This window comes from Scardinius erythrophthalmus, assembly GCF_964197995.2.
Source record: "Scardinius erythrophthalmus genome assembly, chromosome: 6".
In the NCBI taxonomy this organism is placed as follows: Eukaryota; Metazoa; Chordata; class Actinopteri; order Cypriniformes; family Leuciscidae; genus Scardinius; species Scardinius erythrophthalmus.
The window spans coordinates 42389282-42402795 of NC_138226.1; the positions used below are offsets into that span (position 1 = coordinate 42389282).

At 36.1% G+C, this 13514-nt stretch overlaps 1 protein-coding gene across 3 annotated transcripts in view; it reads right to left on the bottom strand.

Moving 5' to 3' along the window:
* Nucleotides 1-72: 72 nt before the first annotated feature.
* The window catches only part of LOC308691961 (dedicator of cytokinesis protein 9), a 146641-nt gene continuing 133199 nt past the window's right edge, over nt 73-13514 (bottom strand). For all 3 annotated transcript variants that reach the window (XM_081367573.1, XM_081367574.1, XM_081367572.1), the window contains exons 46-53: nt 12630-12752; nt 11570-11683; nt 9558-9704; nt 7509-7719; nt 4108-4298; nt 3582-3682; nt 2374-2512; nt 73-1574 (exon numbers count right to left, since the gene is read on the bottom strand). In XM_081367573.1, the coding sequence (XP_081223699.1) occupies nt 1449-1574; nt 2374-2512; nt 3582-3682; nt 4108-4298; nt 7509-7719; nt 9558-9704; nt 11570-11683; nt 12630-12752 (1152 nt within the window). In that variant the 3' untranslated portion in view covers nt 73-1448. The remainder of the gene's footprint in view (nt 1575-2373; nt 2513-3581; nt 3683-4107; nt 4299-7508; nt 7720-9557; nt 9705-11569; nt 11684-12629; nt 12753-13514) is intronic.

Below are 13514 nucleotides of genomic sequence, written 5' to 3' on the forward strand. Positions count from 1 at the left end.
AACAAGAGCAGGACAGATAGACAGATAATACTCAGGGGTCCATAGGGTAAGAACAGCAGCACACACTCTTTTATACACTGTTTACTGTGCTGTATCGAAGATGCATTCTCAGATAAAAAAAAACAAGGCAAGAAAAATAAAAGACAAGACATACAAAAAAAAAAAAACACAAAAAAACCCCAAGACAAAAACAAAACAAAAAAACAAACTAAAGACAAAAACAAGCAAAAAAAAAAACAAGACAAAATAAGAAAAGACAAACAACAAAAACAAGACAAAACAAAAACGACAAATCAAAATTGACAAAACAAAAAAGATAAGACAAACAAAACAAAAACAAGTAAAAACAAAAAAAGACAAGACAAACAAACAAAACAAAAGTACAAAACAAAAAAGACAAGAAAAACAAAACATGCATAACATAATATAATGGATTACATTATATAATAATTTGGTTGTATATAATCATAATGCCTTGCGGAACTGATACTGGAAAATAATGGTTGTTTTTGTGAATGTTTTTTATGTATTATTATTACTGTGTGGTATGTGGTGCTGTGTGTGTACATTTCCCCTCGGGGGATTAATACAGTTTATTGAATTGAATGACAAAAAAACAAACAAACAAAACAGAAAAAACAAAAAAAACAAAAAAAAAAACAAGACAAACAAAGCAACAAAAACTACAAGACGAGACAAACAAAACAAAACCAAAAACAAGACAAAAAACAAAGCAAGACCAAACAAAAAAGACAAGACAAACAAAACAAGGGGAAAAACACAAAACAAACTAGACAAAAACAAAAAAGAAGTCAAGATAAAACACAAAACAAATATGATAATTAATGCTGATATCCTGGTCTAATAAACACTAAGCGAGCGTTTGGGAATGGTTTGAGATTTATTCAAAGCATTAGGGACGATGTCAGTTTAAATACAGCAGAGCAAAGACTGTTAAATACAGATAAAAAACATCATCACATTCGGCTGTGACCCACAGTATAAAAATATCTGATAAGTGATAAACATAATGTTGAACATTAGCATGTGTGTGTCCAGTGTATCACATGCAGTGCCACGCCCACTTCTGCAGAAACATCATGTGACCACGACACCACTTCAGGCCCTCGTTCACGACTGAACGTCTGAGCTTGAGGAAATTATTCAAAATGAGCCAGATAAAACACACATTAGCAGAGGACGCAGATATTTATATGTAAAAAGCCATTGCAGTTTGATTGTCTGAGCCGTTCTTCCACTCGTCTTTACTGTGGTCACTAATAAAACTGGCACAATGGCCAAAAGTAAAATACACAGTTTTTGATTAAGTCTCCACAGGAAACAGTCGCTGAAATCCCCCGGATGAGGCAGAAACATGTAGATCTCACCCACTCCCGTGATGACGTGTGTGTCCGGGTTGGAGAGGTCAAAGGTCACGAGGGCAGGGTTCACACCACTGAGGAGGAGTTGGGCAGGCCCTGGACGGTGGCGGCAGTGGGCGTCCCGCTGATGGCATTGAAGATGTGCAGAGAGTCAGGAAGAGGACTGCGCATCCCATCATCCACTGGGCATATCTATGGAGAGAGAGAGAGAGAGAGAGAGAGAGAGAGAGAGAGAGAGAGGAAAGAGAAAGAGAAATGAAAGATCAGAAATAATGTCTACAACGCCCACACTGAATCTGAACACTTTCTTCAATCACATCTGCAGAAAGCTGAATCCTGAGGCTGCCTAAAGACCCGACACACTTCAGGACACATCCGAGAGCCAACTCGCATGACGTCATCTTCAACAAAAACAGGCCAAAACGAAGTTTGTTTATTAAATGACCTTTCCGGAAAAGTTCGCTCCGGATGGTAAACAGTATGGAAGCTTGTTTCTGCCACACAATAAATCTTTTTTTTTTTTATGTCTCTCACAATTCTGACTTTTTATCTTAGCATGTTCATATCTCACAATTCTGATTTAATAACATGCAATTGTGTGTTTATAATTGTGTTATAAAGTCAGAATTGGGAGATATAAACATGCAATTCTGAGAAATAAAGTCAGAATTGGGAGATGTAAATCACAATTATCTTTTTAAAATGTTTTATTTTGTGGTGGAAACACGCTTCCACACCTTTGAGTATATCACTGAGAAAGTATCTCAAACTCCTGTTTATCCCTAAGTGAAGAACAAAACTAACTTTCCCGTGAGTGTACAGTGTGCTTCAGTTATGAGACATGATTTACCATTCGATCTGACCATGAGAGCAAAAGAGGAAGAGAAACAGAGAGATTAAAGCATGTAAATCCAACAGAGACACGATGCATGAAGTGTCAGTGTGTGTGTGTGTGTGTGTGTGTGTGTGTGTGTGTGTGTGTGTGTCTTACAGGCTCATGCATGATGGCGGAGAGCTCTTTGGTGAGATCTCTGTAGCTGGCCTTCATCTCGTCATGATACTCCTGCTGATCTTCCTTAATCAGACGCTCATTAACTCCTAAACCCTGACCACACGCCTCCACAAACTGCCTAAAGAACACACACACACACACACACACACACACACACACACACACACACACACACACACACACACACACACACACACACACACACACACACACACACACACACACACACACACACACACACACACACACACACACACACACACACACACACACATCTCAGGTCACACTTACATACCAGTCAAGGTTTAAATATGCAGATATATACACACAGTATGCATGAAATTATTTTGTGGACAAATATATGTAGTTCCAATTTATGAACTTCTAGTGTGCAGAGCTGTAATCTGGGCAAAGGTGGGACTTTGAAAAAGCTCAAATATAAGATTTATTTAAATAAAAAAATTACTTAACATAATTCCCATTTTTCACATTTACATACAGTGTTTTTATTTCATAGTTTCTGTCACCATTTTTTTAATCGTCAAATTAAAAAGCTGTCTTGTAGTTCACTTGTAGTTCAATGTAATCTCATTAATACATATATATTTTATATATATGTTTTGAAAAGACAAGAAACAAGCAAATAAAAAACAGAAGACAAAAAACAAAAACAAGACAAGTTAAACAAAACGAGAAAAACAAAGCAGAAAAATACAAGACGAGAAAACAAATAAGATAAGATTGTTTTAATGGTTGATTAAGAAGCTGTTTTGCAGTTCGCTTGTAGTTCATGTGTTTTTGAAAGAGTCTCTTCTGCTCAGCGAGGCTGCATTTAATGATAATGAAATACAGTGAATACTGTAATACTGTGAAATATTATTACAATGTAAAATAACTTATTTGCTTCATATTTGTATGGAAACTGATTCATTACATTTTTCAGGATTCTCTGATGAACAGAAATTTGAAATAGAAACATTATAAATGTCTTTAATGTCACTTTTGATCAATGTAATCTCATTGCTGAAAGAAAGTATTTATTAAAAATAAAGTTTACTGACCAAAAGCTTTTGAAGATATAGTATATGCATGTAATGTTGTTAATATCCCCAGAGGAAGGACTGTGTGTGTGTGTGTGTGTGTGTGTGTGTGTGTGTGTGTGTGAGTGTGTGTGTGTGTGTGTTTACCGAAACACTTCTTTCAGCTGCTTGACTTTGTTGTCCGGGTATTTCTTAGTGCTGGCATCATCCAGGAACGCCCTGGCGTAGGCGAGAGGACCGGCGTTAACCTGGAGAGAGAGAGACGTTATAACCCTGTCTGAGCGCGCGCGCGCGCGTGTGTGTGTGTGTGTGTGTGTGTGTACCTGCACACTGATGCTGCCCTGCAGTTTGAGCTGGAGCTGGATCATGTCCACGTGAGGTGTGTGTGTGTGTGTGTGTGTGTGTGTGTGTGTGTGTGCGCACCTGCACACTGATGCTGCCCTGCAGTTTGAGCTGGAGCTGGATCATGTCCACGTGAGGTGTGTGTGTGTGTGTGTGTGTGTGTGTGTGTGTGTGTGTGTGCGCACCTGCACACTGATGCTGCCCTGCAGTTTGAGCTGGAGCTGGATCATGTCCACGTGAGGTGTGTGTGTGTGTGTGTGTGTGTGTGTGTGTGTGTGTGTGTGTGTGTGTGTGTGTGTGTGTGTGTGTGTGTGTGTGTGTGTGTGCGCACCTGCACACTGATGCTGCCCTGCAGTTTGAGCTGGAGCTGGATCATGTCCACGTCGCTGCAGGAACACAGCTGTCGGATCTCCAGCACCTTCTTGCTCATCTCGTCGATGGCCACCTCGATGGGGTTCAGGTCCACATGGTGCTGGTACATCACTGCGATGCGCTTCTTCACGTACGGGAACGAGTGTGTGGCTGAGGAACAAAGTTAACAGGGTTTAACAATAAAGTCACCAAGAATAAAGGTATTACATTTTATGCTAGGACACATTTTCTCAATACTTGGGTAATTTTTTTTAAAACTCTTCACACAGTGAAACACTGGAATATAGTTGAAGGATATGAATGCAAATATTTCTAGCTATGCAACAAGCTAGAAGTGCATTTCATGCATCATTACATTCTGAGATGTGTTACATTCCCAAGTTCGTCTTTCATTCTGTGTGTTTCGGCAAGGGCCCTAAAGGGATGAGTGTAAACCGTCCATTTATGTGTTTGAGGTCAACCGCATGTTTAAAGGGATTTTACTCACCCTCATTTCATCTCAAACTCATTTCATTTTCTTTCTTTAATGTAATGTAATTCACCAGGACACATTTCTCAGTAACTCTTCACACAGTGAGCACAACATCAGTCTGTGAGAGCTGAGCTGGATCACTTATCATCGCAGAAAATGACTACATCTTTCAAATCTCTCACTTACAGCTCTACATTTACACACTCTTCAAAACTTGAGTTCAAAACCTAACATAATACTGAAGACTAAGATTTCATCATTTATTATTATTTTCAGTAATATCTTGACTTTTTATTAGTATTCATAATCAGTTGTATTATGTATCTGTATTATTATTCTTTATTTGTATCCATAATCATTTGTAATCATTGTATTTTGTGAATCATAGTGTTCTTGAATACATGTGTGTGTGAGAGACTGCATGAATGTGTAGAAGTGTGTGTGCTGGAGGAGTTAGAGACATGAAATGTGAATGCAGTGAATGAAGTTTCCACCGAAGCACATGTTGATTTAAGGATTGGATATACATTCCATGTTAAACCAAAACCACATGTTCCTCTGGTAATGTATATGTTCATATGTTCCTCTGGTAATGTATATGTTCATATGTTCCTCTGGTAATGTATATGTTCATATGTTCCTCTGGTAATGTATATGTTCATATGTTCCTCTGGTAATGTATATGTTCATATGTTCCTCTGGTAATGTATATGTTCATATGTTCCTCTGGTAATGTATATGTTCATATGTTCCTCTGGTAATGTATATGTTCCTCTGGTAATGTATATGTTCATATGTTCCTCTGGTAATGTATATGTTCATATGTTCCTCTGGTAATGTATATGTTCACATGTTCCTCTGGTAATGTATATGTTCCTCTGGTAATGTATATGTTCATATGTTCCTCTGGTAATGTATATGTTCCTCTGGTAATGTATATGTTCATATGTTCCTCTGGTAATGTATATGTTCATATGTTCCTCTGGTAATGTATATGTTCACATGTTCCTCTGGTAATGTATATGTTCATATGTTCCTCTGGTAATGTATATGTTCCTCTGGTAATGTATATGTTCCTCTGGTAATGTATATGTTCATATGTTCCTCTGGTAATGTATATGTTCATATGTTCCTCTGGTAATGTATATGTTCCTCTGGTAATGTATATGTTCATATGTTCCTCTGGTAATGTATATGTTCCTCTGGTAATGTATATGTTCCTCTGGTAATGTATATGTTCCTCTGGTAATGTATATGTTCATATGTTCCTCTGGTAATGTATATGTTCATATGTTCCTCTGGTAATGTATATGTTCCTCTGGTAATGTATATGTTCATATGTTCCTCTGGTAATGTATATGTTCCTCTGGTAATGTATATGTTCATATGTTCCTCTGGTAATGTATATGTTCCTCTGGTAATGTATATGTTCATATGTTCCTCTGGTAATGTATATGTTCCTCTGGTAATGTATATGTTCCTCTGGTAATGTATATGTTCATATGTTCCTCTGGTAATGTATATGTTCATATGTTCCTCTGGTAATGTATATGTTTGGTCAGTAGCATATAAAACCCAAACTCTTTATCCAGAGGAACAGAGAAGCTGGCATGAAGACCTTTGTTTGGTCCATTGTCTCTTTCTCCTATGTCTTGACAATATAAAATTCAAATTGACGGAAACATTTTCGTGACGGAAATGACGTCACAGGGTGCAGTTATTAGCACAAGCGCAAGTGAAACTCTGGACAGTTGGTGGCGCTAGCGGGTTTGAGTTAGAGACTCCACATTTCCTATGGTGACAGCAAATGTATCAAAAGGTTCAAATGAAAAGCACTTTTAAAACCATGAACACTAATATGACGTTGCAATCACATGACCAGAACACAACATACAATTATCAAACACCTAAATCAATCATGTGACCCTCTGGTGCTCTTCACGTACCGTCAAAAAGGACAGAATGTTTTGTCAATGAAATGAATATACTATATTTTAGTTTGATCATGTTTTTTCTTTAATATTTTGTATTTTTTTTTATACTAAATTATATTTAGGCAGTATTTATAATCCATTTGTTCACTTTTTGAGCATAGACCTTACGTAAACTGTTGTAAATCTAGAACGCTTTAGAGGACAGACTTCAGTTTGATCCCTTTTAAAGACGACACCTGGCCGATTATTGCTGAAGTGAAAAAAAGTGAACTTAAAAATACTATTTTACAAAATACTATTGAACAAAAATACTATTTTACATTTTTATATGAAACATATATTTTCAAAATAACGTTTTACCCAAAACCTGCTAGAAAATCAAAGCCATAAATCTAAAAGAGTTGTGTTCAAAATTTGAGCTTGACGTCTCCTCGAATGAGCCATCAGTCAGATGTTGTTTGACCGCAGTACCAGACGCTTCCACTAGATGAGATTCTTCTCCCGTTCATTTCCAATGCGCTCATTTGCAACTATTTAACCTTTTCCAATCATATCCATGATTTTTTGTGTTTTCACATTAACCAAGTTTCGTACCATTCCAATGAAGTAAAAAATTCTAAAACAACAAAACGTAACTTTTGTTTTTAACGAGCACCAGAGGGTTATGTGTTTGAATATAATGAACTCTTCAATATGATGTTCTTCGTCCAGCTCTGCTCAGTCTGCCTGATGAGGTGCATCCTGGGATGCGTTTAAAGCGCACTGAAGGAGTCGACGTGCGCTGAGACACTGTGAAGATAAGAGCTGTACTTTGTGTTTTACAGTTATATGATCCCCCCAATCACAAAGCCATCAGATTCAGCTGACTCTCAGATTTTAATCGTGTGTCTCTCTGGAAGTTATCTCTAATGTAGTTGATCTCTGAGTATGCAGTGTGTAAGTGTGTGTACTCACTGGTCAGTATAGTCCTGCGTTTGCACTGTTCCTCTACGCCGCCTTGTTTCTTGCCTGAAACAGTGAACGGCATCTCAAAGACAAAGCGGCGGATGTTGTGGCTCCTCTCGAAGTCGGTCTTCCTGTCCAGCAGCTCCTTCTCCTCCAGGAACGGGCTGACGTGAGTCACTTGGATGTAGGCGTACTTCGAGTCCAGATCCTTTGTGTTAATCTGCACCAAACAGAGAAGCACATTTAGCTAATAGGCAGTTCTAGGCATCATGCTAGTAAAGATACACCGCTCAATGACGTCTACATTTAATGCCAAACACAAATATATCTTAAAATGTTCTAGAAAAACACACTCCAGGTAATATAATGTAACAATTTAAATGTACAGATTGCAGCTTCTGTAATTTAGTCTTAGCTTCAGGACAAGAACGATCAATTTTATAACAGAACATGAGTAAATAAGACATGTTTGACTTGTTCGGGATCAGTGAGGTGAAGGACGCATTAAATTGATCAAAAGTGACAGTGAAGACATTTATAATGTTACAAAAGATTATATTTCAAATAAATGCTGTTCTTTTGAACTTTCTATTCATCAGAGAATCCTGAAAAATGAACGAATCACGGTTTCCACAGAAATATGAAGCAGCACAACTGTTTTCAACACTGATAATAATCAGAAATGTTTCTTGATCATCAAATCATCATATTAGAATGATTTCTGAAGGATCATGTGACACTGAAGACTGGAGTAATGATGCTGAACATTCAGCTTTGATCACAGGAATAAATTACACTTCACTATTCACATAGAAAACAGTTATTTTACATTGTAATAATATTTCACAATAATGTGTTTTTGAACAAATAAATGCAGCCTTGGTGAAAATAAGAGACTTATTTATCTTACCAACCCCAACATTTGATCAGTAGTGTATACTGTATATATGTGATTTATACAGGATTAATATATGATCTACTGTATCTGATTCCTGGTTTCCCATATCCCTAAACGTTACATAAAAAGGTCGGTAAGTAAGGTCTCAAGTAAGTAAGTAAGCAAGTACGTACATACTCTTTTGGTCTTAAGCAAGTAAGTAAGCAAGCAAGCAAGTAAGTAAGTAAGTAAGTAAGTACGTACGTACGTACGTACGTACGTACGTACGTACATACTCTTTTGGTCTTAAACAAGTAAGTAAGCAAGCAAGCAAGCAAGTAAGCAAGTAAGTAAGTAAGTAAGTAAGTAAGTAAGTAAGTAAGCAAGCAAGCAAGCAAGCAAGCAAGCAAGCAAGTAAGTAAGTAAGTAAGTAAGTAAGCAAGCAAGCAAGCAAGCAAGCAAGCAAGCAAGCAAGCAAGTAAGTAAGTAAGTAAGTAAGTAAGTAAGTAAGTAAGCAAGCAAGCAAGCAAGCAAGTAAGTAAGTAAGTAAGCAAGCAAGCAAGCAAGCAAGCAAGCAAGCAAGCAAGCAAGTAAGCAAGTAAGTAAGTAAGTAAGTAAGTAAGTAAGTAAGCAAGCAAGCAAGCAAGTAAGCAAGTAAGTAAGTAAGTAAGCAAGTAAGCAAGTAAGCAAGCAAGCAAGTATGCAAGTAAGCAAGTAAGCAAGCAAGCAAGCAAGTACGTACATACTCTTTTGGTCTTAAGCAAGTAAGTAAGTAAGTAAGTAAGTAAGTAAGTAAGTAAGCAAGCAAGTAAGCAAGTAAGTAAGCAAGCAAGTAAGCAAGCAAGTAAGCAAGCAAGCAAGCAAGTAAGTATGTAAGTAAGCAAGTAAGCAAGTAAGCAAGCAGGTAAGTAAGCAAGTAAGCAAGCAAGCAAGCAAGTATGTAAGTAAGCAAGTAAGCAAGCAAGCAAGCAAGCAAGCAAGCAAGTATGTAAGTAAGCAAGTAAACAAGCAAGCAAGTAAGCAAGTAAGTAAGTAAGCAAGCAAGCAAGCAAGCAAGCAAGTAAGTAAGCAGGTAAATAAGCAAGCAAGCACGTACGTACTCTTGGTCTTGGCCAGAATAATCTGCAATGTGGATCAGACTTTATTCTGAATATATGACACTGTAACTGTACATTTCTCACCTTGCCAGAATCCTGGATCATTCTGACGTTCTCAGCTCCAAACTTGTCTGAGTAGAGTTTGAGGAGTCTTTGTGAGACCTCAGACAGTGGTGTGAATTTGGGCTCCTTATATATGTATTCTTTACCATCCTCATCCTCGAAGAAGCCCTGAAACAACAAGCAAATCTGAATCAACCAGAAGAATGCATTAAAACTCAACTTTACACAACCTGCTGCTCACCATCTAGACAAAGAAAAGGCCAATCGCCTACTAATTTTTAAATACTAGATTAGTCACAGGACACACATATTTACAACAGCACTGTGGAAACACTGGGATGTATAAAGACTGTAGTGTTTAGATGACAGAGGGATTATGATGACTTCCACAGCCAGCAGGACGACACACACGTGAAACACACGTGAAACTCGTGATCCGTTTACCTGGTTGATCTCAGAGTCATTACACTGGTACTGCTAGAGACAGAAACACCCATCAGTGACGAACACACTCACGTCTCACCACATCTCTCATTACGCTTCAGGGATGGCCATTGGTTAATCAACTATACTGTGTGCCAGTTTATCACATTTATACTAATATTTGCTGACAAAAGACATTATTATGGAAGCTTGTTTCCACCACAGAATAAAAAATTAAAAAGATAATTGCGACTTTTTATCTCACAGTTCTGACTTTTTATCTCGCATGATGTAAAGTCGCAATAAAGTCAGAATTGTGAGATATAAATTCGAATTTGGACTTTTTTCTCAGAATTGCATTTTTATATCTCGCAATTCTGACTTTATAACTCGCAATTCTGAGAAATAAAGTCGTAATTATCTTTTAAAATGTTTCATTCTGTGGCAGAAACAAGCTTCCACACATTATATTACTGTGTCAGATGAGTAAATGAGTTATTAGACATTACAAAACATGGCTTTAGAAGTCAAATTTGTTTCCATATCACTGAATATAAGACTATCACTGCCCAATAAATCACAGGACATACACTTTAGCATACTTTTGAAAAGAGGAAAGTATATGGAAATAATATACTTTAAAAGAATATCCGTAAGTGTGAACTGAATGTAATGTTTTTAGACACTTAATTGCAATTAAATGAAAATGTCTTATAGTTTAAATCTATATTAAATGTAATTAATGAACTTTAGTGTGACTTTTATGACTTATTTTTTGATCTTCATATATGTAATTTCATAAATACTTCTATTGTCTTTAAAATATGGTTAAAGCATAGCTGAATATACTGACAAACATTTATGATTATTTTAAAATAGACTTTAATCTCAATTACATTGAATCTTGGACGTCATGCATTTAAATATATTTGTAATTACAATATATGAAAAGTTGTAATGATGTATTTTACATGTGCTTCAGTGTGTTAGTCAACACATCAAAATTAGTAAACTTCTTTAAAGCACGGCAAAAGATTATTAGAAACAATGATTTAAAATGTACTTTAAAGTAAAAAATGCCTTTTTTAAGTGTACTTAAGTGTGTTAAGAAACAGTAATGAAACTGTACTCTCTTTAAGTGCACTTAAATGGCCTTATATTTCATTAATATTATATTATCTGCAAGTACAGTTTTTTTTAAATATAGTCTTAAGATTTGAAGTAAACTACAAGTGCACATTCAATACACATCAAGTGCACTTCTTTTTCTCAAGTGTTATATATTCATGTACTGTAAATTAAAAGAAAACAAAAAACAAAAACATAACAGACATGTTACCAACAAAATACAAAAAGTATAAGTTATCGCAGATAAGCACTTCAGTTATGATCAAACTGGAACGTTCTAGTGCTGGTGCTTCAGACTGCAGTCCCCGAAACACACATTCATTTTTACACCCAAAGCGGAGCAACATAAATAAGAGTTCATAAGAGTTCAGGCAACGGCGAGCCGAGCTCAAACACACAGGGCTCACCGCTAACAGATAAACACAACACACAGATCATCCCACAGAGCGAGAGATGAAGAGTGTGAAGCTGAGGAGACTCACCTGACCGAAGAACGCCACTCTGAAGAACGTCCCCAGCAAGCGCTTGCCCGTGTGCATGACCTCTGTGACCTTACTGTAGGCCCGGTGCAGCGTGTCATACAGGTGAGCCAGTTTCTGACACACACAAACACACACAGCTTAACAATCACATCTTTACAGCTCAGAGTTGTTAACCCTTTATTTTACAATGTCCTTGTAGTTACTATAGTAATAACTAGCAACTAACTGCTGTCAGTTCATGATAAATGAAAAGAAACCCAGCATTGGGGATTTGCTGCTTTTCCTGTTGTCCCGACCTCGTATCGAACTGTGACTCCTGTGTACCGTTACAGCCCTGTTATTTATACATGTTCTGTTTGTTATCTTGGCCTTGGGTCACCCAGAAGCCATTGCTCCTTAATCTGATTATTTGATTCCACTTTAATAGATTATTTTTGCATCTTTAGTGATTTGTCAGCTCAGGCTGGATTCCTGATTACATCTCATCGTTCATGTCAAGCCCTATATTTTAGTGCCATTGTTACATGTAGTTACTATAATAATGACTATAAATTGTGCATAACTACATGCAACTAACCCTAAACCAAACCCTAATCCTAACACTACAGTAAGTACATGTAGTTCATTATTATTACTTAGTACTCACATGTATAATTATACACTGTAACACGGACACCGTAAAATAAAGTAACCATATAAAGTGTAAACAAAAATTTGGTAAAACTTTATTTTGATAGTCTTTAGACTTTAGACATTCTACTTTGCAATTATGTCAACTTATTTTACCAACCTTAACTCTAAACTGTCTACTAATACTCTAATGAGAGTTATGTGACATGCAAAGTTATAAAGTTACTTATAGTTAGTAGAATGTCAAAAGTGGACCATCAAAATAAAGTGTTACCAAAAATTTCCCTTCAGCTTTAACTTATTCAATAAAAACAAAACACACACACAAGTGCAAATCTGCGGCACAACAGCCAAAGACATTCATGAGAGAGTCTGTGTGAACATCCTTCGACATCACACTTCACGGCATCAGTGTGTGTTACTGCTGTACCTCAAAATCTCTGCGTTTCTCATAAATGGGAATGATGAGTTTGTAGATGTCAGAGATGAGCTCATATCGCTCGGCTTTCCATAATCCATCAGCGCATGCTTCCAGAAGCTCCATCAGGACATCCTGCAGGACACATGCAAGAGTCATCAGCTCTCAAATGTTGCACAAGACTTTCTCTTGACGAAATGCACTTTCTTCATCAGTTCTGCTTGAGTTTTAATCAGTTTTGATGAGTGTTCGTTCTGCTGAAGTTCACACAGGACTCGCATCAGAGAAACCACAGGTGTAGAGAATCACATCAGCATCATCTTTAAGTATCACTGAGATTTTATATATATATATATATATATATATATAGTTTGAATTTCAGCATTTTCTGCTTTCTTTTTAATTTTGTTTTTGTCATTGTTATTAATTACGGTTTATTTAAATATATATTTTTGTGTGTATGATTTTATAATAAATATATATAATTTTCTATTTATATTATTAAATAATTTATCTGTTATTTATATTATTATTTATATATTATTTATATTATCAAATAATATTTTGTATTTTATTTATATACTATATTTATTTCTGTTTTATTTTTATTTTTAGTACATCAAGTAAGGGTTATTATCATTAACTTAAACTAAAACTATTCAAAACATTTCGACTAATTGAAATAAAATATAAATATATTACCGCAAAATATATATGTTTCTTTGGCAATAAACTGAAATTAGAAATGTTTACCTGGCAATAAACTGAATAAAAGTTTAAGTTGAAGCACTAAAATTATTAACTGGAAAATAATAAAAAGTAAAACTGAAATAAATATATTAAAATTAAACTAAATATATTAAACCCTAAATAGCAATATTTAATAATAATAATAAA